The following is a 26,426-nucleotide window of genomic DNA, read 5'->3' as shown; positions in this document are numbered from 1 at the left end:
ATTGTATTTAGGTAAACAGGAAACTGAAAATTGTTTGAAGATGCCATCCAACAAGAGTGGATAATGCCCTAGGTGTGCTTTAAAAAAAAATTCTGTAGTTTAAATTGTGATGCTTTTTTGTGTTGAGTCCAAAAGGTATTGAAGTGATTTCTAATAATGTTTTGAAACATAATGAACCTGATCAATGTAGCCTTTAGATTTTTTTTTAATGTTGTAAATAAGAGCAAATCTTAAGTCAAAAACCCTATGAGTGACTTTCACTGAATTACTAGCTGCAGTGGAACCTTACTTGGATGGCTATAGATGGGAGAAGTGATGAGCTATGCTGGTTTCAGTCAACAGAAATACTTCAAATGCTTTGAGGATAACAGTAACCATTGACCTGCTGTCATGGTCCTGTGTCTTTGACTCAGTGTTGAGTTTGGACTTTCAATGTCTGTTACTTAACATTTTCAGTTAGACTCTTATTTTGTTAATTAGTTTTAGTTATGTGGGTTATGTTCACAGTTTGTATTTCGTTTCTTGTTTTATTTGTTTCCCCCAAATCTTTCTTTCTGTGTTAGGTGTTTCTTTGTCTTATTACATCCTCTTTTATTTTGGTAACCGTGTGTTGTGTACACCAAATGTTTCTGTTTTGCTTCTCCCGTCTTGTTTTTTGGGATTAGTTTCAGCTGTGTATCATTACCGTGGTGTGACCCATGTGATTCCATTTGGAGCCTGATTTTGCCTTTGTTCTTTGTTATGTTGTATTGTTGTCTGGATGTGTGTGTTCTGTTGGTAGGTTTTTGCTATCTTTAGCCTCAGTAAAGGGTTGCTTTTTGTTCACTTTAAGTTAATCTTCAAGTCTGCATTGTGGGTCCCAAATCAATGCAATACAATTCATAACACCTCCCATCAGAGTCTTGCTAGGGTTCTTGCAAGCCACCCAATAAATAAACAATAACCCTAGAACTGGTAAAGAAAGCAAAGAGGAGAGTATTTCTTTAGGCTGCCTTTGAATAAAGTTGGTCTGGTCATCCGTGACCATGTGAGGAACCAGAGAATACTGTTAGACCGTGTAGGAGGAAGCAGTGAAACATATGGTTGGTCTGTGATTTACCCACACTATCAGCGTTCATTCAACATTGAGCTGCCATAATCTCTTGTGTGGGAAAGTGTGTGTGCATAATATGAAATACACACATGAAATTTGAAACACGGAAAGCCAGCACACAAGCATAGACAAAATACAAAATATGCACATACTCACAGGTGTATGTGCATGTCTCTCTCCTGGTGGGCTTTAACTGTCTTTTTCTTCTTTTTGCCTCTTCTTTGCACCTCTGTCAATCAAACATCAGCTCACTCTACTCAGAAATAAGAGCCTCGACTTCAGCCCATAAAACACCTTTGTATTCACAGCAGTCAGTGCAGATCCAGAGAGATTTTAAGGTGCAGATTTTTAGTAATTTATCATAACAAAGTATTGAAATTCTGCATAAACTGCCCTCTATTGGGTGTTTTCGGTTGAAGCTGTAATGCTTGCACAGAAATATCCTGTCTGCTTGGTTTAGAAAATTGTTGGGTTTTTTTATCACATTATTTGTTGTACCTCTGCTTTATTAGATTTCATGAGTGAATAACAGAATGTGTGGCTATCAGCTAATGGGTTGGATGTAATGTGACAGTCATATAAAATGTTTATTTGCCAAGAAGAACAGAAGAAATAAGAAAGAATAATATTTATATATCTGAAATTTACATGTTGCAGCATGCAGTGTTAATTTGAATTATTTCATCATGCAGTGAGAATGTCACTGTGTATGGGCGAAATCTTTATTGATGTTACATTAATCTGAGCAGAGCAAACAACAAAATGCTAACCACACAGATGACTAAAAATAAAGAGGATAAATATACACATTGCTCACAAGAAGTCAAAATAACCTAGAAGAAGAACATCGTGTTTTTGGCAAAGTGGTTCTTCTTACATATTCCATTTCAATAAAGCAAGAAGAAAGTAAAGGTGAAGATATCTGAAGGGAAAATATAAATAAATAAAAAACCTGATCATTAAATAAAACATACAGCTTTGGAGTCTAAGGGACTTCAAACAATGAGTTGAAACAAAACAGTACAATTATAAAATAAAAGTGATAATATTACATAATATTTTATAAAATTCCTTTGGCTTACCTCAGTAACTCAAAATGTTATGGTCCATTGTACAGCTACCTCAGGAGAAAGCTTAAATTAGCCTTTACCCACACCAGTCACGGCTATACCCCCCTCACCACTGACCCGCTGGCCTGTGCTCGCACTGCACTTAGTAATCAGCAGGATCAATTTGTCCCCGCAGCTCAGCTCCTCTCTCATACTCGCATTTTGGGGTTTATTTTATGAAGCACTGGTCCATCTCACATATTTGGCATTAACAATAGCCAGTACTGTGGTGTATGGATGAAGTGGTGTCACTTCACGGCAAGAAGGTCCTAGATTTGAATCCAGTCTGCAGCCTTTCTTTGTGGAGTTTGGAATATGGGAGGAAGTGGGGACACAGGGGAGAATATGCAAAGGCATGCAGGGGATTAAGTTTACTGTAATTGTGTGTATGGCTGTTTCTACCTGTGACAATCTATAACCTTGGCAAAGTGTACCATGACAGCTGGGATGGGCTCCAGTCGCCCCCTCAATTATATAAGTAGAATAAAATGGATGGATGGTCTTGATAAAGAGATTTTTACCCAGGCAGTTGTAGATTAGGGTTCAGTAGTGGTCAGGAAACAGTTCACTTAACACCAGGAGACAGCACCCAGCGATCACAGTACTCAAACGAACCCTCTTGACGGGTCCAAAGCTGTCACACACTGAACAGATAGGCTGGGGTGTGTACCTCCTTAAGCCACAAATAACTTTGTTGCTGATGACTGGTCGTAATTGGGCATTCCGTGATCTAGTTACCTAGGTAACCTTCTAATTTATTTACAACCAGGTTATATGTTAGTCAACAGTATCCTTCCCAGGATATGGGATCCTTATTCTTTAGTCACTCAATGCTGATTCTGTTTTTTTTTTTTTCTCTCTCTCTTTTTTAAAGAGTCTCTAGTCGCCACATTGCTGTGAATTTTTTTCCTGCGTGGATATAGCTTTTTTTGTTTAATTAAATTAAAAGTGATTCACAATATAGTAAAGTTTGCCATATTTAATGCACAGTTACCGTACTTGCATTAAGACTGTAATGGTTCAGTTTTGTCTTTGTCATACAATATGCAAAAGCAAGAAATAACTGCTTGTAATAGCAACAGAACATCAATAAATAAATATTATTATTATTATTGTTATTATTGATATTGCTGATATACAAACAGTAAAAATCACCATACAGAAAGAAATGGTTTTGATAAATGGTTATAGCTTTTAAGTTCCACGACTGAGATATGTCCAGGAGTTTCATGTTCTGCAAAATCATAAGCTTGGTTAACAATGATTGTGCAGTATCTGTTTCTACTGAAGACTATATTAATATTAATCACATCCTTTCAAGTTTTAACGAAGGAATCACGGTTAATGCTTAAACAGAACTTTGGTTTTTCTACTGGTGTTCATAGACATACACGTTCATTATATGCAGCATTTCATTTGTGACTCTTTCGGGGTCCCTCATCAAGCTAAGGTCTTCACCGTTATATATGGACTCTTTAATTAAAACGTCACATAAAGTTACAGTGAGAAGCAGAGACTCGCCCACTCGCTCCTGATTTAGCTCACCTCAGCACATTGACGGCATCTGATTGACTGGCACTTCACAGTCTCCCCTGCTTGTTCACACACATCATTCATATCATTATGTTCTGGAAATGTGCTAGGAGTAGGTGATGAGAGGTGGGTGTCAGATACTTCATGCAAAGGAATAAAGATAAGGGGCTAGGCTATTTATTTTAGCCTCTTAGAATTAAAGAATGCATTTTTCCACAATAGAAATGAGTAAGTGATTTTGGCTATGTGTTTTTTTTTTCCTTTGAGAGCCTCTTTGCTAAGCGTGAGCCCTTAATCCCAATTTAACTCCTGCTTACCTCTTTCCTTTTTCTGTTGCACACACGCCGACACACCACGCTTCACTCAACCCAAGTATGTTATAGACATCAACGGCCTAGTTGTGTAACAGCTCACTGTTAGCTCATTACCTCATATTGTTAGCCCATTATCACAGCAGACAGCCAGGCAGTCATTAGCAGTCCCACTGATAACTCAAACAGATAGGTGTAGCGAGCTGAGCAGAGCTAAGAAAAAAACAAAAAACTAAATGGGGAGGATGATGAGAATAACAAAGAAGAGAAGAGGCAAACATGAAGAGCAAGATTGCATTTTTTCCCCCTCTACATTCATTAAATCATGGAGCTAGATTTTATTGGATTGCAAAGTCACCAACTCCCATCCATCTCTTTAGACTTGCACTATCATCTTTCTAATCAAGTAAATGAACAGAGTACAAGAACGAGCGGCGTAGGAGCCCAAACACAGCCTTAATGACCACAAAAATGAATGTAGGTCCACAATGGCATCATTCTCTTTACGTATTGCGATGTATCATCATTATATTTATGTCCTCTTGGGGTACAGCCATACTAATTTGTTTTAGTTTTAAAATGTGTAACTTTTTATACATTTACGCCTAGCATCCAAATAAAGACTTTTAGAAACAGTGCTGATCTAGTGAAAATGCTGACACCCACATTCACTTTTCCTTAATGGGTCTCATAGCTAAAATACACTAATTATTCTCACATACTTTTACTGATTTTCCTCTTCCTTCGGGGTGATCAGTTTCCCATTCCTAGCCTTCCTCTGCCAGTAGATAATCTCACCCTATTTGCTTTGCTATGACTCCTAACCTACGTTTTCCATGATGCCAAATCAAGCAAACCAACATCTGGTCAACCAGTCATCTGCTTTCTTGCACCAGCATACCCAGTGCATGTGAATGATCTTGTGATCTTTTCAGAGACAGAGATTATTCCTGACATTGTGCTAAAACACTAGTCTGGACAGAGCTTGTTTGATTCTTAGAGCTGTGTTTTTAAAAGATAGATACAAGATAAAGATGTGGTTGGATTTCAGCTTCGAAATATTAAAGAAAAGGACAGGATTTGCTTTCACTAACATTACAAGCATTGAAAAGCTCCATATTTTTAGGACACCATGCTGTTGAATTCCTCCTCATCTAAATATAACTACCTCGGACACCCTTCACAACTCAGCCAGCAGTAAATCTTTATTTCTTTTAATAAATGGAACCAGAAGAAGAAGAAAAAAGAAATCTGCACATATAATGCTACTGTTCATCGGCAGTACTCATCATGAGAATGGAAAAAAAACAAAAGAGATTCCAAACAGTGGTGGCACTGGAGGAAAGTGACAAAGATGCGAGAAATATGTGCAAACTTAATTCCATTCTACATATTAAGACCCCAGTAGCACAGGTTTGGAGTAGGTCAGTAGGTCACCAACTAATAACCAGTGGTTGCTAGGGAAAAATGTTTATTTCCTGACTGGTTGTCAGTGGTTACTGGAGATTGCTGGCAGTCACTGTGAAATCGATTGCAGACTCGCAGACCTAGAGACTGGTCACTGACCTCCTAGAAGCGGTTGGTTGCTAGAAACTATATATAAACTAAACTATAAAAACTAAGATAAGATAAGATAAGATAAGATAAGATAAGATAGTTTTTATAGTTTAGTTTATATATATATATATATATATAACTATGTATAAATTATCAGAAAATTATTAAAACATGACATGCAATCTGTTAGGTGGGAGTTTAAGGCTCTTTAAACTTCTTAATCAATTTTAAGCATCCTTAAAGATCTCTGAACTCATCGCATGATGATCCAAGACCGTTCTCTCTTCCCACACAGATCACCCATACCACAATTCACGGATAGTCTGTATGAGACGAGAAGACATATAAATTAAATCTCAATTTAAAACAAAGTTTTTTGGGAGGGGGGTTTGTACATGGTGTTTGCACAAACACAGGTTTACTCTGCTGGACGGAATGAATGCCATCAGTAATAAACTGTCTTCTCAACCCAGGCAGAATGCACCTTGCATTGGTCTTATATATACATATATGAGAAATGCCTATACTGTAGAGCAAACGTGCCTCCCAGAACAAATGAATCAATAAAATTCTATTTCTATTGCACCTGTCATACGGGTTAGCACAGTTCAAAGGGCTTCACTGATGAATGGTCACAGGACACAAGACGCACAAACCAAAGAATGAAATAAAAAATAAATTGAAAAGATAAACATGGAAATGACAAAGAATAAAAACAGGATTAAAAGCATCAGTAATAATGATGATTATAGAAAAGAGCTTGATCGAATCTAGACTAAAAGCTGGTTAAAAGAGACTGAAAGAAATCACAACACTGAAAGCTATAACCTGTCATAATTCTGGCACTGCGAAGTTCTCTGAAATTGTTTCCCTCTCCTGGCATTTGAGGCCACTAACCTGTGAAATTGCTTGGTAGATCCTTAAGAATAACTATAACACCGTTATCCTATTAGGGACTGAGATTTCACATCAGCATCGTAGAGTCGGTGACTGCAACAAACAGGAAAGAAAGAGAATGAGAAAAGAGGGAGATGCAGACTGAAAGGGGGAGAGACCGATATATTTGGAAGAGGGTAGACTCACGCAGAGCCTTTTAATTTAGTGACTTTCATCTTCAGCCTAAATGACATGGTGTGTGTGTGTGTGTGTGTGTGTGTGTGTGTGTGTGTGTGTGTGTGTGTGTGTGTGTGTGTGTGTAAGAGATATATATCTAAGAATTTTTTGGTTTAATACACAGTCTGAGTCTGTCTGTGGAATATTTTCCCGTTTTTGTGAGTCTGTGTCTCAGTGTTTGAGCCACATTATACATGTGTGCATCTAAAATGCATATGAATCACCATCTGCTATATGAGCTTTCAATTTGCAGGGTAATCAGCTTATGTCTACGGAGGGTAGTGGAGCACAGGAGGTGAATATTAGGTGTGTGTGCCTGTGTGTTTGCGTGCACATGTACTTTTTAGCATCACTTTTGATGTCAGCTCATGTCTCTGTGGAGCAGCAAAACCACAGGAGGTAAAAGCCTGCTGAGAGGCTGAAGGCGGGGGACAGCAAAAGAGCGTTAGAGGTTTCTTCATGTTTTTCTCTCCCTCACTCTGCATTTTGCCATCTCGCTCCACTTTCCTCCCTGCCTGTCCTCAACTGAATCATCACTCTGTGTTTTTGCCTGCAAAGGTCTTTAAGAAATATGCGGAAATTAAAAGTCAAACAGGTGAAATGTAATAAGAGTGTGTGTGTAGGTGTGTGTGTGTGTGTGTGTGTGTGTGTGCCCGCGCGCGCGCCTGCCTGTATCAGTTTGGGTTAACACACACAGCATGGACACAGATACACACCTCCCTGCACAAAGTCTAGTTTGCTCTTACTTATTTGTCAAATGGAGGTCCAAATTATGCCATGAAATTAACCTAGTCATGAAAATTAACTCAACTTAATCAGCCTTCTGTCCATCCAACAAATTTCAAAGCCTTAATCAGGTATTCCTAATTCATTGCAATAAGCACAATGTGCTCCTTCTGGTCCCAATTCCTTTATCTTCTTCCACCACCTTAGAGACTTAAAAGTCCACAGTCCAGTAATCCGGAAACTTCCAATAACCTGTGGCTTATGTTGAATTATCAAAAAGGAGGAGGTGTGATCAAAAGGTTCAGGAAATCAGCCTCTAAAAATCAAAAACCTAACCTGATTTTCCATCCATTTTTGGTTTTTTAATATCTCTTTTTTTTTTTTTCGTCCACCCTTGTAAATGGCCTGTATGTGTATAGCGCTTTTACTAGTCCCTAAGGACCCCAAAGCGCTTCACACATCCAGTCATCCACGCACTGGCAATGGCAAGCTGCATTGTAGCCACAGCCACCCTAGGGCACACTGACAGAGGCAAGGCTGCCGGACTCTGGCGCCACCGGGCACGTTCTCCTCTCTCTTGGGCCAGTTTGGTGGGGAAAAATTATTTTGACAATTACTTTATTTTCTTCACAATTTCAATTCTTCTAGCAGTGCAACCCCTGCATCACAGTCGATCAGATGGGTTCTACCAATGAATCAGAGATATTAAGAGGAAAACATTGTTTTAAGGTCCCAGTATGATCTGTGTAATATTGCATAACAACTTTTAATGGCATGTTTTTGGAGCATCAGTGCTGCTGATATGCCCGCACAATGCTTCTGATCCCGATAAAAAGAGGCCATGAGTAAAGGGACAGTCTTTACAGAATTAAGTCATTTCATAAGTCAGCCTAATTTTAGCCTATTAAGACAAATTACCTATATTGTGCAGCACAAATAAACTGTGAACTATTATGATAGAAACTGTTAAAAAAAATTAAATACATTTCTCTACCATGAGAAAATGACATGGGCCAGTCTTTGGCCATGAATCTCCCAGGTTACCAAGTTAAAAAGAGGCAGTACCTGGCCCCTGCTTTTGTCCACCTTATTTTTAATTTACTGCTAGTGGACAAAGTCCAAAAAAAGAAATTTAAGTTACTGTATGTGCTGATGTCCGTAAAAAAAAACTTTAAAAAAAACTCCTGCATTTTCAATGTGCTTTGTGCAGGCACGCAATGGCAGGATGGAAAGCAGTTGTAGTTGTTTCTGCTGAATGTTCTCCCTCAGACGCCTCAGGTTGCTACGTGAGAACGCGTTGACAGTCTCTCCCTGTGGCCAGCAATTCACAGTGCGCAACCGATGAGCACCTTCCTAGTCTCCACATTTGACACACTGCCTTCTGGCTTGGAAACTATGGACTCTTCAATAGAAAATTGCTGCAAACTGCTCGATTTTAGCCACAGACCAGCTGTCATCACTGAAGATGGTCCTCCAGGTGAAATCTTAGCCAGTTGATACAGAAGTTGCTGTTAATGCACATACTTGTAGTGAAATTGCGGGGCGTGCAATGTGGGTGGTCAGAGCGGCGCTTGCAGAGGATACTGCATGTCTGGATGTACAAAAGTATTTTTGCAAAATAGAGATTTTCCACTTAATTTTGAAGAGCTGTCAAGCTGTCAATAGGTGGCAATATAACCTAACTGGAATTTGCCAATCAGACACAATAACAAACAATACATGGAACTAAAGAGTTGTTACATACGTACTGTCTGTGAAGGTTCTCAGTCATCCAGGTCATCGTAGTCAAAGGAGCTTGCAAAGAAAAGCGTCTGGACTTCTTTAAGTTGCTTGAAGACGTTTCACCTCTCATCCGAGAAGCTTCTTCAGTTCTAAGGTCAAATGGTGGAGAGTCCCAGATATAAACCTAGTGGGAGTGACCCCCACAGAGGGACAAAAGGACCCCCTGATGATCCTCTAATCGCCTGAGCCAAGGTGTGAAATTGGGTGTGGGTCCCAATCAGCCAGAGTTTCGGGTGTGTTCATTGTGAAACCTGGCCCCACCTTATCATGCGAATTCCTGAGGTCAGATGGCCCAGGATGTGAGTGGGCGTTAAGGCGTCTGGGAAGGGATCTCAAAACTGGATTATAGATGGCAGAGAGTTGGTGTCGTAAACCCCCGCCTCTGTTCAAAGATGGTCGCTCACAGTGGACATAGATGGCTTCTTTCACTCCTCTTTCAAACCATCTGTCCTCTCTGTCCAAAATGTGAACATACGTACTCTAATCTAACGTTGTACAAAGAAAAACAACAAATGGCGCAGCACAAACTACATCTGGAAGATGGCAGCTAGTACAGCTGATAAGAAAGCCAGAGTTGGATATGGAAGTATTTTGCATTTGAGGTGGGGGTAACTAGGGTGTGAAAATTGATTTGCAAAAGGCAATGTACAAATGATGTTACTGCGTTTCTTGGACTAACTGAGAAAAATATTCCAATTTAGTGAAGCACTTAGAAGACCACCATCCAGATGTGTTTAAAGAATTCAAGTTGACTAAGTATCCGTTCTCAGAAACAACATTCAAAATATTTTCCTTCTCACGTTATCCTCCAATGTTTGCTACAGCTGGCACTGCCGTTGTGAAATCAACATTTTAACCATTGGATAAAATGTTTCCAGTCATAATCATTAAAATTTCACTCTGTCTTTTCAACTAAATATAATGTTAACAACTATAGTAATTGTCTTGCCATCATGTCAATGAGTTTTTAATAAAGGAGTTTATGTTTGAGTACATGGGATGATCATTTTGTTTTGGTATTGAATTGGATATGAAGAACCATGTAAGTCTACTGTGTACTGTGACCAGCTACTAAATGTCTGGCAGCATGACATCTGTAGTATGAACATGCCAGGGAAGATTACCTTATTTAAATTTGGTTCATTGATTATCATCATTATTCTCTGAATGCTTTGAGGAACTAGCCAGTTCCTCAAAGGGAAATAATTTAAAAATGGGTTTAATTTTGCAGGGTGTGGGGCCAGTTGTGGAGCTTGCGTCTGCTCTGTGCAGAACTCGCATTTCACCATCAGTTCTCAGTTAATGTAAATGTCATTTTTGCAAGATTACAAAGACATTAACATGAACCATTTTTTTTCTTAAATATTTCCATTTATCAGTGACGACTTCATTATTTTGTGCTAAGTTGGTGTAACTGCCAGCTAAAGAAAAGAAACATCCTCAAACCTCTAATTTTCTACTCCTCAGTTCACACCCATGTATCGCCGGCATTAAGAGGATAGTATCTAATCTGCTTCCTCCCTTTCGCTCTCTTTCATGCACGCTCCCTCTCTCGTGCACCTCCGTGCTGCCTTACAAGCCTGCAACAGAAACAGCTTTTAAAAAGCTTTTGTAGTGAGGAACATTTTTTGGTGGATGAGGAAAGGAGACATCTCTGTCAGAGATGGAAATGTGTCTATGTGATCACTGATCCCTCTGAGTGTAGTAGCCCCGAGAAACGCTGAAACATAAGGAACTCGTCATTCTCATAGAGAATAGGCTGCTTGACTCTGACTAAAGTTAGAACTGTGGAAGATGAAGCCACAGGGAGTTGTCAGAAATATTTCTGTAATAGGAGAGTTGCTGTGTTTTTGCTTGTTATGCTCCCTTTTGCTCACTCTCCCTTATAGTTTGTGTCTGTTTTTTCTTATGATGATGATCATCTATCCACTCCCTCCCTTCATCCTGTTCACTATCGTATCTTTTGTTTGAAGATTGGACAGTGTGTACTTCTGAAATAAAATAGTTTGTCACTTTGTGAAATTACTAAAAACAAAATGTAGAATTGTATTTTTAAGTTGTTTAATGCTTAACAAAGTTTAGTCCACAAGCACACGTTTTACTTTTGGAGACAAGAGCAGTGTCTTTGTCCGACTCCCATTGCACATTGGCAAACACGCTGCTAGTCAGCATTGCTCACCTGAATTACAACTTTATTTGTAGAGGGTATGTATTAACGTTCAAACTTCTGTGATAAGCTGTCAGGTTTGGCAGGAATTCACACAGCAGCCTCAGTGCTCAGACAAGAGGACAAACAGTATGTGTCTTTCTAATTCACAGGGCTCAGAGCACCGCAGGCCTTTTATTTGGTGTAGCAATTACAGAATTTAAAAGCAAGGCTGAATGAGACTGAGATATACTTGAAATGGACAGTAGAAAAAGCTGTTGAAATCACTAAATGTGAGAAAATGCCATATGCCAGAAGCCCATTATCAATAGAAAAGTGTGGCTACGAAGGACTTGCCAGAACAAACTGCCCCAGGAGCTCCCAGAATGTAGAGAAAAGAAAAACAAGAAAAATGAATGAACTTTTAAAAATGATCATAATGAACCACTGTTCTTCATCCGTTCTTGAATAGCAAAACAAAGGGGAAACGATTCAGTCGGAGGAATGAGTCATCATCGATCAGCAAGTCCTTAATCATAAAGAATTCAAGTATGAACTGAAACAAATGTCAAACAGAAGGTTTGCTTGACAGGAGATTTGGCTTTTAAGGTGACAAATTCAACAAAAGAAGAGATGGGAATGACAATAGAGGGGTTTTTTTTTCTTTCTTGGAATTGTTTGTAGTGACAGAAGCTCCATCTCTGAATTTATTTGTGACCTAAATGTTTACAGTGATTGTCACATTGTGAGTTTGGCAGGCCGATAACTGGATCAGCTTGTCTAAGCTGTTCATACATACCAAGGATTTTGTTGTGGAGCTAGATTTTTGCAGCATAAAGGGCAGACGAGGCCAAGAGGGGCAAGTAACACACTGAGATTCTGGAAAAGAACAGTTGTAATCCTGTAGATTTAAGCCTTTATGTGTCTTGCAGCAGTCCAGATAACTGGCACTAACAGCAAGGCTGGTCTGGACGGACATTTTCTTGAGCAACCACTTTGTCAGAAATAAATTAAAAGAAAAACTAGAGTATAAGTATATAGCTTAAACAAACTGACTAATGCTTTGATTTTAATTAAAATCTTTTTTTTCCCCTCATAATGCCAGTAAAGTAGGTTCCCTCGCTGTGCACCCTGTCACCTGCCTATCTCTTGCCTATGTGGACATTTCGTGTTGATCAAATCTATAGTATGTGATGTAGAAGCAATTTTAATTTCATGCCTCATAGGACCAGTTGAGCCTATTTTCTTAAATCTGTGGTGGAGATTTTTTTTATAAGTGGATTAAAACATCATCCAAACAGAAAAACAGTGTGGTGTCCCTTGAGTAAAGGAGAATTAATTTGTAAGCCAGTTTATCCAGGATTTAATGAAAAGCCACAGCTCCGCTGAAGTTCAGCTCACTCTAAAGGTGTTCACCTTCAACTTCCCCGGCATGGTTTATATTTACCCACATTTGCCTTTTTATGGGTTCTGTTTCCTCTTTCATGTAAATTGCAGCACAAATGAATGCAATGCAGGTGGTCTGACAGATGGTCATTTTTGCTTTGGCGCAGGTACGTGTAAAAGTTGTGTTACCCAGAGCTTGTCTCACACGACGATGTGTGCCTATCTGCATTTTCAAATCGTCTTCTTTAACATGTCATTCCTGCCTCAAGGAAATTCCCAGCATGGAAAACTGGGACTTTATTATATAAAACTATTCAAGAGGTCTATCTAAAATAATACAGTTAGGTGTTTAAATGTTTTTTCTAATTTTACTTTTTTTCCCCCCAATTTTAAATGAAACAACTCAGATGCAGTTGAAGTGCAGACTTTTAGCTTTAATTCAGTGGTTTGAACAAAAAGATTGCATAAAAATGTGAGGAACTAAGGCATTTTTTTCCTTTTTAAACAATCCCTTAAATTTCAGGGGCTCAAAAGTAATTCGACAAATTAAATAACTGAAAATAAAATGTTCTTTTTTAATACACAGACTGAGAGATGCGATTTAAACAGTTCTTTATTTCTCCACACCGGGTGCCCTATAAACACTGTGGTTCAAAGTCCACAGGGTCTGGGAAACACAAAGGCTTCACATTCGCTCCGCTCCTTGTCAACACCAACTCCACACCAGTAGGGATGGGTATCGTTTAGGTTTTATCCAATACCGGTGCCAAACCGGTACTTTTGAAACGGTGCCGGTGCTTAAACGGTGCTCAAACCTGTGCTTAAAGAATGGAGAACAGACAATTGGTCCAAAAACCTCTCATGTTTAGCTGTTTTTTGTAAAAAGATAACAATGTTAGCCTTTTCTGCAGCTATAGGGCAGATATGGTATCACTCTTGGCTAGAAGCAGTGCTTAAACAATGGGAAAAAAATAAATAAATAAATTAACACAAACTTTGTCCAAAAACCTCTCATGTTTAGCTGTTTTCCACTTTTTCTTTGGTCATTTTAGCCTTTTTGGCCAGGGTGAAGGGAGTATCTGCCATCAAACAAGAAGACAGCCGCATGTAGCTATGATGATGTTTGCTAGTTCACCTTACATGCATTAATGTAATAACGTGGTTAGCCTACTCAACGTGAATTACACACGAACAATATTAAGCTACTCACGCAGAGAAGAGCGGCTTTAAGCACTTGTTGCAGGCTGCTGAGTTTGCATATTTTGCTGTGAAGTACAGCCAGACTTTTGACCGCTTCGCCTTGGACATTTTTAATCTGTAGCTCTGCTCTACAAGAACGTACGTACCTGGCCCCGCCTACTATCCTCGGAAATCTAAAATGATTGGCAAGAATCTAAAGTGTATCACAGCTCAGGAAAAAAAAGCACCGAAATAAAGCACCAAAATGTGCGCTGCTTTTTGGTCTGGTTACTACCGTTTATGTCAGAACCGGTGCCATCATGATACCGGTACCCATCCCTACACACCAGGCAGTTCCTCTCACGCTCAGGGGTCCAGGGGTCACGGTACGAGATAGACCCGGGAAACCTATTCACAGAGACGAGGGTTACTCCAAAGCAAGCACAAGAAACGACTGCATTCTGCAGAACCGGGCAATACTAACTAGAGTGCCTCAATATTCCAGCGACGTACAGCTCAGTGCCCCTGCCTTAAGAAGAGATGGCAAACAAATGTGGAATCACAGGTGATCAGCTGCAGGTGTGTGGGCCACAGGCGGGAGCTCAATCTGAGCTCCGCCAGGACAGAGAGACAGGAGAGAGGAACCGAGGCGAGCAAGAGAGGGGATGGAAAAAACAGACCAAAAACATTTGTGGCCACACTGGGCTGGCTGGGCAGGCACAGGGACCATGACAGAAAACCCTTTGCTGACAATGACAGCCTGAAGTCTTGAACTCATGGACATCACCAGATGCTGGGTTTCCTCCTTTTTAATGCTCTGCCAGGCCTTTACTTCAGCGGCTTTCAGTTGCTGTTGTTTGTGGGCCTTCGTGTCCAAAGTTTAGTCTTCAAGTGAAATGCATGCTCAATTGAGTTAAGATCAGGTGACTGACTACTGCTTCTGTCCTGTGTCACATCATCAATAAACGCTGTCAATGAAATCAATAACATGTTTATGCCCAAGCCATTGTCTGCCTCCACTGTATTTTATAGACGATGTGGTATGCTTTGGATCATGAGCTGTTCTATGGCCTGTTTCGAATTTTTGCCAACAGAAAACCTCTTCTCTAAAAAAAAAACCAACAAAAACAAACACACACAAAAAAGTACATGGACTCTGAAGGGATGATGATTTGGAGTTTTACAGCCACAGGACCTCTTGACTTTGTATACAGAGTAGCTCATGGTCGTGCAAAGTATTAAAGAGTTAAATGTAAGGCAATCTGCCTGACAGCTAAAATTTAGCTTCAACTGGGTTCCAGGGACAGCAGCAAATCTACAACAGAAAGTCCACTTATCCAATTCAGGGTCGCGGGGGGGCTAGAGCCTATCCCAGCTGTCTTAGGGCAAGAGGCAGGGTACAGCCTGGACAGGTCAACAAGTCTGTTGCAGGGTTAACACATAGAGATAGACAACCATTCGCACTCACATTCATAACTATAGGCAATTTAGAATCGCCGATTAACCTAACCCCACTAATTGCATGTCTTTGGATTGTGGGAGGAAGTCGGGGTACTCAAAGAGAAGCCACGCAAACTCTACACAGAAAGACCCTGGCCTGATAGTGGAATTGAACTCAGGACCTTCTTGCTGTACTAACCACTGCACCACCGTGCTGATTGAAATGTTGTGGCGGGACCTTAAGAGAGCTGTGCATAAGCTGTGGGCGTCGAGGATGGTAACAGGAATGTGCCATAATTTCTCCACAATGATGTAAGAGAAAATACATGCAGCAGTAACACACACACAAATAAAAATAAATAAATAAATAATGTATTGGCATGTTATTCCTTTACTTATCCATGATACTAGCCTGAAGCTAGTTGTAATGGGAGGATAAGGTGGCATTCACTCTTCTTATACTCTGTCAGTATCACACGCTGATTAAATTTCCTAGAGCAGCCTGCAATGGCAAAATGGCTTCTTGTATTTAGACAAAGTGCGCTTGTAGGGACAAAGAGGGTAAGTGCATCATGTAGAAGCAGAGATGAAGGAGGGGGCGAAGGCTGATGGATGGAAAGAAAAGAAAAGAGATCGTAGAGACAATGAGAGAATGAAGAGGAAAGGGGAAATGGGTGGAGAGGAGGTGGGCAAACTTAGTTTGACATTTGAGTGGTTTTCTGTTCATTTCTGTGCTGTTTCTACTGTAGCTATCAGAAAGGAATGACTTCAGAGATGTTATACTGATTGGTAAATGAAGAATAGAGAAATGTAAGAACAGGGTAAGGCTTGTAAGGTGTTCCCAACAGCTGATGCCAATGTCGCGAATGCACATTGTATTCTCCAGATATTGGGACGTAATAAGGGGCAGCAGCATCTAACCATGATATATATATTTATTTATTTTTTAAGTTTAAAACACACACACACGCACTCCAGTGAAATCACAGAATCAGGATTTTTTTGTGCAGGTGGCAGACATTATTTAGTCGATCTTAGGCAGTCCAGAGCTCCCTACATCTTGTGCTTCTTTTTCCTTTTTCGAATTTTCCTCGTGTGCTTAATCACCTACTCACCAGTCCTTTATTCATTTTACTTCTGAGGATACCATCTCAAACAAGATTGTTAGTTTTAATTCAAAAGGGGCCTATTATGCTAGTTTCTAGTTTTGTATTTTTATGCTGAACTCCATTAGAGTAGCTTTTTATGAGTCACAGCTCAATGCAGCATTTCAGTGGAGCCAGTGAAACAACCTCACTTTTCCCTTAAAGGCAGCTTTGTTTTGATTGGTAGCCCCTCATAAACTGAAGGTTTGAACAGCTGGTGGGCAGGTTACTGTGTGTAAAGCTAGAAATGTGTGTGAGATTACCTAATTAGGGCTCTCCCATCTATATGTCATGAACACCCAAGAGTAATAAAAGGTTGACCTTTTAGCTCACAGGCATGACTTGTACCAATGAGGATCCACCCTTGTATCAGTATATACATAGCTGTGGCTAGGTCTAGTCTTTTCCTTCTCACAGTTACCCTGTCCATTATCAACTTTTTTTGTCAGCATCCCATCCATTTTCTTCATTAGTCACCTCAACTCCTTTTTCACACAGTTCTTCTCCCTCTCCTTCATTATATTTGATATACTTCTTTTCTCCACTTTCTCTCTCTCTCTCTCTCTCTCTCAGAGTGCGGACTTTCCCTAAGGATTCTGCCTTATTGGGCAGGGACACTGTTCGAGCCCTCATGTACTACGCCTTGAAGGTCTGGAGCGACATTGCACCACTTAACTTTCACGAGGTGGCTGGAAGTAATGCAGACATTCAGATCGACTTCACCAAGGCTGACCACAATGATGGATACCCCTTTGATGGGCCGGGGGGCACAGTGGCACATGCATTTTTCCCTGGAGAGAGGTTTACGGCTGGAGATACGCACTTTGATGATGACGAAGCCTGGACCTTCAGATCTCCAGGTAAGTGAAGTTGCAGTATGCTATTTTAAATTGCGGCATCTGCTATATTTATAAACTATTTGGTGCCAGCAACACAAAATAAGACACTTTAATTTCCTTTTTTAATGTTCAAAATTAGTTTAATGTTTGAATTTAAAAAGGGGCTTTTCAGGCAAACAATTCATTACTTATAGATCTTTTTTTTTTTAAATCTATCTATTCAGTTTGCATTGCCCGCCTGTTAAATACTTTATTGATTTTTAAAATCGTACTCTTGCTCATTACTTTAAATTGCCAAAGTACTGTACGTCAAGGGCCCCTTCAGTGCCTGGGTGTCTACTTTCATTGGTTATTCGATCTCTGCTGGTTATTACAAGATCTTGACTGCCAAACATAGGTGACCAGTGTTTGCAGGTTCCAAACTGTGGAATTACTTTGATGTCAAAAAACAGTTTTTGTACCAGGCCTAAATGTTTTTATTTCTTCTGTAAGGGGTTAACACAAAGCACTGGGTAAGTGGCAGTATGAGGTATTCTTGCCACTTTCTATTTCCATGATTTCATGTTATCTGAGTAGTTTGAGGGATAGCGCTATGTAATCTCTACTACGTAGGTGGATCACTTCTTACTATGAACCTACTGACCAATCAATTATCTGGAAAACAAGGTCACAATTCCTGGAAGACCACACGGATCTCTCTGCACAGTAGAGTTTTTAATGTCTCTTTGTTCCCCTGATAACCATCATTATTAAATATAGATTCTTACACACAACCTTACTCCAATATTTATTTATTCTGTAGGCAGAAAACAATTTTACAGATATTTTGTTGTCCTATATGCATTAATATATGATCATAAAGCAAGATACCTATATTCAAGTTGCTGTAGATTAACCCAACATTTGAAGTCTATATTTAATCATTGCTCTCACACCATTAAACACTACTGAGGCTACATCTGAAAGAGCACCAACTAAAACTCTCCTTCAAACAGGCTAAACTTTATTAACATAGTAGCCGTTTTAGCAAACATGGTGCTTAAAGTGCACCCTTTTAACGCTATATTATACAGTTGCTCTCCTGCCAATAAACTTAGCAACTGACTTAGCAAGTTGATAACCAGCTTTGTGTGACCACTTATCCTAATTGCCAATGTTAGGGTAAGTGAAGCCAAATAGCAGAAGACATCCTGTGTATACTGAAATCAAATTGTAGTACAGGGCTCTGGATGTTGCCACTTGTTTATAATTGCCAAACTGATTAGCAATTTGCTGGTTATTGTAAACCTTCTAGAAATCAACATCAAACTAATTTGCTTATTACTGGCTGTTTGAACTCTGACACTTCTGCATTCACCTCAGTTCAAAGGAAAAGAAAATGGCACTCTATTATTTACTGGCTGTATATCGTGTTTCATCATTATTTATTTGTTTGTTTGTCCTGTTTCAGTTCACTCCCTATTTAAGTCATTATCAAAATGGATTATTAACCTGAGTCACATTGATTATTAGCTGTTTTCCGATGTGTTAATACTGTCACCACCACACATTTAGCCAGTGAAACAAGTTCATCCAGTGTGTTTCTTGCTCTGAATTGTGTGGTTTAATAGATTTGTTTATGCAGTGTCCTCTTGAATGATCTGGCCAAATTTCTTTCATCAAACAGTTTTCAAAGTGCTTGATTACCCGCCAAGGGAGATGTGGGAGTTTGAAATGAGGACATGTTGACAGTGGCTCTGAATGGAATTCAATCAGCTTTGCCAATCAAAAATAAATGAGCTCATATTAGAGATATCCGTCATTCTTAGACAGCTCTGGAAAATCTCGCCCAGTGTTTTGTCTCAAAACCACTTACATTCACTTTTTCATTATTCACTCATATGTTCATTCATTCACCTTTCTTCTTGTTGCACTTTTGCTGAACCATATGTGTCTTTGTTGTGTTATGAATATGTGTAAACCTCAGACTCTATGCTGTGTGTGTGTGTGTGTGTGTGTGTGTGTGTGTGTGTGTGTGTGTGTGTGTGTGTGTCCCCTCACAAATTAAATATTTGTGTGTACTATTTTTTTCAAAATAGTCGTCACAAGGTCAAGTTCCCTAAACATGCCAGTCACTTAGCATCATCCTCATTTTACGTCCAACGTCCTTAGCTTGAAAAAAAAAGAAAAAGAAAAAAAAACAGAAAGTAGATCAGGTTGGCAAGTGGGAAAGCATTAAAGGACCTCTCATCTGGATGAAATAAGCGGATGGAGCAATCAAGTCCACTGAATGCATCATCAGGCAGGGACTGTCCCAGCACGGTCACACGAATGACAGCATAAATCATTAACTCTCCTTTTCTCTGACTTGCTTTCTTTATTCGTCCTTTCATCTGCATGACTGAACTTAAAATGACCTTCCTCTCTCCTTTACTCTATGCCTGCATCTGTCCCTTCTTTATGAAAGATGAATGGACAGTAAAAACTGATGAGAAGGGGGGGTAGAAAACATGTGATAAATATTTGGCACAATTGCTTCACACAATCCTCCAAAATGACTTGACCGTGTAGAAATGTTCGCCAATCAGAAGTCTAGAAGCCTGGGAGGGAAAGAGTAAACAAAGATGGCGCATAGAAACAGAAATGAGTCCTACGTGTGGACAGACAGTGAGGTGGAATCATTCTTCAATATCAATATCTTTTCCACAATTCTGAGGAAAAAAAGTCAGAATTCTGACTTTTTTCTCAGAATTCTTTTTTCTCAGAATTCTGAGATTAAAGTCAGAATTATGAGAAAAAAAATCAGAATTCTGAGATTAAAATCAGAATTATGAGAAAAAAATCAGAATTCTGAGATTAAAGTCAGAATTATGAGAAAAAAAATCAGAATTCTGAGATTAAAATCAGAATTATGAGAAAAAAAATCAGAATTCTGAGATTAAAATCAGAATTATGAGAAAAAAAATCAGAATTCTGACTTTAATCTCAGAATCTAAGATTAAAGTAAGTTTTTTCTCAGAATTCTGGAAAAGAAGAAAAAAAAGACATGCCCTTTTTTTCCCAGTGGCCCTAATCCTCTTCCATACCCAACACACAGAAAAAGTTGCCTTTCAAAAATACCTGTGTTTGTGTGGACGTAGCCTGAATCTAACTAATGCCTATCATTGTAGACTCTCTACTTTACAATATAAAGGGGCTTGAGGCAAATGTTAATGTGAGACTATATAATTAAATTGAATTGAATTAATGAAATAAGGGAAGCAAACCTGAACATAACACACCCAAAATAAAAGATTATCAAAATAAAGCAGGAAGTAGCAAACACTGAGACATGGAATAAGACATGCAAACTCGACAGAACTAAATAAAGGCCATGGAGAGAGAACACAGAGGGACTAGACAGACACAGGGATTTGACTGGTGAAACAGGGATCTCAAAAGATGACAGCTAAATATTATATAATCTAATGAGGAACAAAAGCAAAAGTAAACTCAGAAGCACTGGGAAACAATATGACAAAGGATTAAACAGAACTTAAACACAAATCAACTCACAAAACTCAAAATACTGATTGTTGGTTCCTCTTGGTGAGCAGTTGGCAAATGTTTGCAGACAAGTCAGCATCGTCCATGAAAATTATGGGCTGCTGTGGTTATTTACCAATGGCCATTTGGCAGTTTGATGCACTACCCTCTTTGCCAGTCGTCACTGGGTGAAATTGGTTGCACTCTCCAATGGTCACTCACCACAACTGGTGTCTATTGTCTTGGGATGAGGAAAAATTCCCTAAATCTAGTAATTGTCTAGGTTTAAACAAGCTCTCAACTTCTTGACCAATACTTTCGCTACCTTGGGCATCACATGCTGGTTTTTTGTCAAATGCCACCCGTGTGTCTTCATTACACAAGTCTGTTTTTCAGTGTAGCGCTTTAGAGACCGCTAAAGTCAGGTAGCTGAAGGTGTGGCACAGTTTTCTCAACCAGATCCATCCCATCTAGAGCTTTGCGTTTTGCACATAGTTTTGCTTTTTTCCACTTGCAGATTAATTTATTTTCATTTACTTGTTTACTACACTTAAACCACTACTTATTTAATGTAAGGGGAAGATTATTGTTTGGGTTAAAACATGCTTTTTCAAAACAGAAACCCTTCAAGTTGAAAAATGACGAGCTGGGATTGACAGATCTATTTTACTAATGCCATAATCCATTGACTCATGCACGGCTGCCGAAGGACAAGTTGTGCGTAACTGAAACACGCAAGCAGCTTTGACAAAGCAGCATTATTTGACATCGCAGGAATGAGAACAGGCTGTTTTGGCATAGAAACTATTATACAATGTCTACACAGGCGATGTAGTGACAGCAATGCATTTGTACTGCACCAGCTTTAGTGCTGTGTCTATGTATATACAGGATGCCTTCAGGGACAATGCTGAATGTAGTTCACTTAATAAAAAGTATAAATGGGAGCAACCAGTGCATACTTTCTGGTGAAGGCACAGTGTTACACGGAAGTAGCTGTGTAAAGATTGAGAAAAAAAGAAGTTAATGAGAAAATCAAATATGACCTTATTACACACCTGCAAACTCGCACTTACTGTGTAAAGTGGTAGTGCATGTTGAATTGTCAGCTTTGTTTTGGCGTGTAGTCTCTGCAATTCTATAAGTGTTTGTGATGACATAAAGAATTATCCACCAGTCTTGTCAGTCACCTTAAATGAAATGCGGTTTCCAGGTGGTAAAAAGTTTAGTTCGTCACAGATCTATCTCCCATCAAATTGTGTTATTGAAGACTCGTGTTCCCTCACTTGTTCCAGCGAAATGTTAGGAATCAAATTAACTTTGATTTGTCTAATTATATCTGCTCCTTGTGGGTATTTGATGTCTGTATTTAGTCTTTTGTTTCTAATAAAATTGCAAATAGTTCCTCAGCAGGGGAAGAGTAATTGTTACTGCCATGCTGTGTATACCACCATCTGCTAAAACGTCCCTGAGGCCAATAGATAGAGTGCCAAAAGTTTTTTGATGTGTGAGGATGCTATTATTCCTCCTCTAATTCCAAGTGAAGCCTTTTCCCTTCCAGGAGAAACAGAATCACACAACTTGGCAGCCTCTACCTATTCTAACTTTTTATCACCTTACCCTCAGCATTCCCAAATAGAGTATCTGCTGGATGAAAGATGAATTCATGACAAACTTTGACATGAAAACCTCTTCCAAGGCTGGAAGCAAAATAGTGTAAGCAAACAGAATTTATGAAGCACCTGCCCTCACAATAGGAGCGATTTTGCCGCATAGAGATAATGATGCGATCAGTGTGCTTCTCGGGGTTATGTATACATTATCTTGTGAAATGCACTGTACAGAAAATGTTAGTTATACTATATGCACATGACAAACCAATACTTTATGTGAAGATGCTTCACTATGCGGGTAGCTCCTATGGGCTGTTGCCTGGGAACAAGCAGTCTGCAAGCACAAAAATAATCACTTTGTACTTATAATCAATAACACTAATAAAAAGTGCTTGACTAATTTAGATAGTATTGTTTGTAATTGTTCCACAAATAACCTCTTGCTCATTTACATTGTGTTCAGGTTTTCCATTAAACATCAAAGATACACAATGCAAACATACTCTTATGTTTGGTATATTATTAAACCAAATAAGAAACTGTACTGAAGCTCCAAATGTCATGGCAGATTGTTGAGAGTCCAAAAATTCAGTGTGTGTTTAGACATCATTTATACTGAGAGTGAACTTCTAGACTGAATAATAAGTGTCAAAAATAATGAAATGTGCACCCCTGAACCCATTAGGGAGCTGAAAGCAGTTGTTGATTTAAGCACAAAAATTGGTCCACGCATTTAGGATCACATTAGCAGTGTGTACCTTCCCCTGTCAGATGACTTGTTATATAATGGTGGATAAATTGTATCTAACTTCAGATACTCATTCGTCCAAAAGTGCTCTTTTTTTTTTTTTTGAGCATTCACAATGGAAATTTTAAACTGTTTAAAAAATTGCACTGAATTACATTACAGTACATTACATTGTGTGGTCCACAAACCCATACTAACTGCGGTAGTTGTGAATTAAGAAATAAGGCCCTGGCCACACAGGCCTAGAAAGCAGTTGGCATCGCCCTGGCAAATACCAGTTGCTAGGGAATAATGACTCTTCCCAGATCACTTGCGACTGATGCTAAAGGCTAAAATTGTGATGTTTTGGAAGTCTGAGTAAAAGTTGTTTGGAGAACGAGGGTTATAACTGTGCTTCCATATGAAATTTATTAAGCTGTATTCATTGGCAAGACTTGCATAAAAGCACGAACTGAATCGTATACATCATAAATCTGAACTTAGATACTGGAGTGTTTTTTTATTTCACCCATAATGCTGGGTTAACATATTTTCATTCTCATAACTGTCGTCCACAAGAAAGAAGAAGAACAAAAAGATTCAGCACCCTCGGGATGCATTTTGACCTCAGCCTGGAGGCTTTAGATGGTGATTTGATTGGTGTGTGAGGCTGTCTAACCCAGCTGGTGAGTCTGTGATGGGGCCAGGACCTCTGTGGATGTCCCTCCTTTGTTTTCTGCTGTCAGGGCTGCAAACCATATGTTGCAGGACAGCAGCTCAATCTGCTCCAATTAGACCTCCCACCAGGCTGTTGCAATGGCAAGGCAAGCAGACGATGCTGGTAGTGTGGCTTGAGCGTGTGTTTGAATGTGTGTGTGGAATGATGGCAGAGGCATCAGCAGCTGCGTAGATGTAGGTTTGGTCAACAGGAGGAGAGGTCAGCAGTGGGGCCTCACCTTTATGACTCAAATTCACTCATAACCTGCCTCCAAAAAACTATCCATTTGGTTAAAAAGCATAATGGTGTTAACAGTAAAAAAAAAAAAAATATATATATATATATATATATATATATATATATATATATATATAATATGCATTACAATATATTTTACGTGCTAATGTTGGGAATGCCGTTGATTTTTGCCTGTAATAAATAATTCAGAGAGGATTATTGTGTACAGAAAATGGCCTTTTTCCTGCACTGTGATGAATTTCCTCAAGAGCAAACTTTGCATCTAGTGCATTAAGACTTTTCATCTGTAAAGCAACAAACTACTTTTTTTAAGCATCTAAAGAGGAAACTCTTCCTGAATGTCTCTAATCAGCTCCCCAAAGAAAGTCAGAGTCGATGAATTCTCTTTTCTTCTGTGGTGCTGGGTGCACAGTTCAGCTCACGTCCAGATTTTAATGTTTTGTTTAGCTGTTAAAATTGCCTTCTCTAACACATTGAAGCTGCCAGGCTGGTGTTGTGAGGCTCAGGGAAAAAAGTTAATTAAAAAGCTCTTAATTTCTTCACGTCACACTCTGCCAGTCTCCCCCTTGCTGCTATCTTGCATCCCGCTCTAGCGTCATCAGCTTGCCTAGCTTGTCTCCAAGGCATTGCTTAGCTGATGCCGGTATCACTGCTGAACTACATATCCGTCTGCTTGTAAGACAACAGGCAAAGCTATCAGAATCATAAATTGTTGCTCTTAGCAACTTTTTCAGAGGCGTGATAATCCCTTGGGAAGATCTAAGCGTGTTAGGTCAGCCCACAAGGTAAAAAATGAGTGTTGGCGCTTCAGCAGATTGTGGAGCTATGTAATTGTCTTCAGAAAAATGAACATTATCAGACAAATCCGTATCTGAGTAATTGCCTTTGCTAATTCCTTTCCCCCATCTCCCGGTGCATTGTTCTCAGCGGGACCCTAAATCTGGGTCTGCTAAGGCCAATTCCTAATGTGTATGATGCTGCTGAATAGTGGAAATTAAGCACCACATTTAACAGGCCAGTTCACCCCTGCTGTGTAGATGGATGGTTCTGGCATCCATTAGGAGTCGTGAGAGGTGGAATCTCGGTGAGATCAAATAAGCGGAGGTCTGGAAGTGCTGTTTTTGCTTTGACAGGCAGCAGATTGCTTGTATTAATTATCACTCAGCCAGCAATCTGCTTCTACAAACTGATTACCCTGACTAAAACAAAAGCATCATTAGGCAGGTGAATTTTTCATGACATTCAATTTTTTTTTCTGTGTGTGTGTGTTTGTGTGTTGGGAATACATGCACACATTCTGTGTACTGTTTATGTTTCTGTATGAGGAATGGTTGGCATATTGGGCATGTTACCCTATTTTTGTTGTGTCTTTTCCAATGATCGTTACACTTTATTTTACCCGTCCTCCTATTGTTTTGTTGGCAGCAGAGAGGAGGGGAAGTGTATACTTTACAAGCTCCAAGAGAACAGAAAACATGAAAGAATCATTGAAAATATCAAACTCTAGTCTCTCTCGGCTACATTGTGCTATTACATTCATAGAGCATTATTTGAAACTGCAATTTAAAGGTTTTTTTTTCTTTAAACCTGCTCTTTACATTACAGCGTGCCTTATCTGTGCCCTGGTTTTCAAACCACATTTCCAGACTGATGTATGTTAACAATAACATGTTACTGAAGTAAAATACTGAAAAGAAAATGGAAAAAACCCACCAAACAATGCTGCGGAACAATTCAGTGCCGGGAAATACAAACAGGATCAAATTCCACAGACAATAAACAAACGATAAAGTTAGAACAGGTACACGTAACAGTGGGATGGTGTGAAAGAGTTCAGCAATTATAAACTTTGTCCACTGGAGTATTGTATTGCACTATTTATTTTTTCCTTTAGAGTCAACAAAATATAACTAAAAATCTTCTCTAAAGCAGCCGCTTCACTTCATATATGTATTTGTATCAGAATTCAATGTGTCATAGAAAACATACCAATATAAAGAAGGAAAACACACGAGAAAGAGTTTCATTCTGCGTGTGGTTGTGTCTCTTATCTGAGTGTTCAGTTTGTCTGGTTACTAACAACTCGGTTTGAATAACTGGAGCAGTGGACGGGGCTTTCGGGGCTCACCGATCGTATTGGAGGTCATTAAGGGATTACAGTGTTCTGTGCTAAATGTGATGTCACTGTGTGATTACAGTGATGGATGTCAGCTTGAGGAGCAGCAGATATTTGGAAGAACGTTCTGA

At 39.3% G+C, this 26,426-nt stretch overlaps 1 protein-coding gene across 1 annotated transcript in view; it reads left to right on the top strand.

The window, feature by feature from the left end:
- Positions 1-26,426, top strand: part of LOC113025907 (matrix metalloproteinase-17-like) — a 99,781-nt gene that overhangs the window by 51,872 nt on the left and 21,483 nt on the right. Inside the window, exon 4 of the mRNA XM_026174149.2 lies at positions 17,094-17,380. Within this exon, the coding sequence (XP_026029934.1) occupies positions 17,094-17,380 (287 nt within the window). The remainder of the gene's footprint in view (positions 1-17,093; positions 17,381-26,426) is intronic.

This window comes from Astatotilapia calliptera, chromosome 7 (genome assembly GCF_964374335.1).
Source record: "Astatotilapia calliptera chromosome 7, fAstCal68.1, whole genome shotgun sequence".
NCBI classification, from domain to species: Eukaryota; Metazoa; Chordata; class Actinopteri; order Cichliformes; family Cichlidae; genus Astatotilapia; species Astatotilapia calliptera.
Note: the sequence above shows the minus strand (reverse complement) of the source record. Positions and strands in the feature narration are given on the sequence as shown.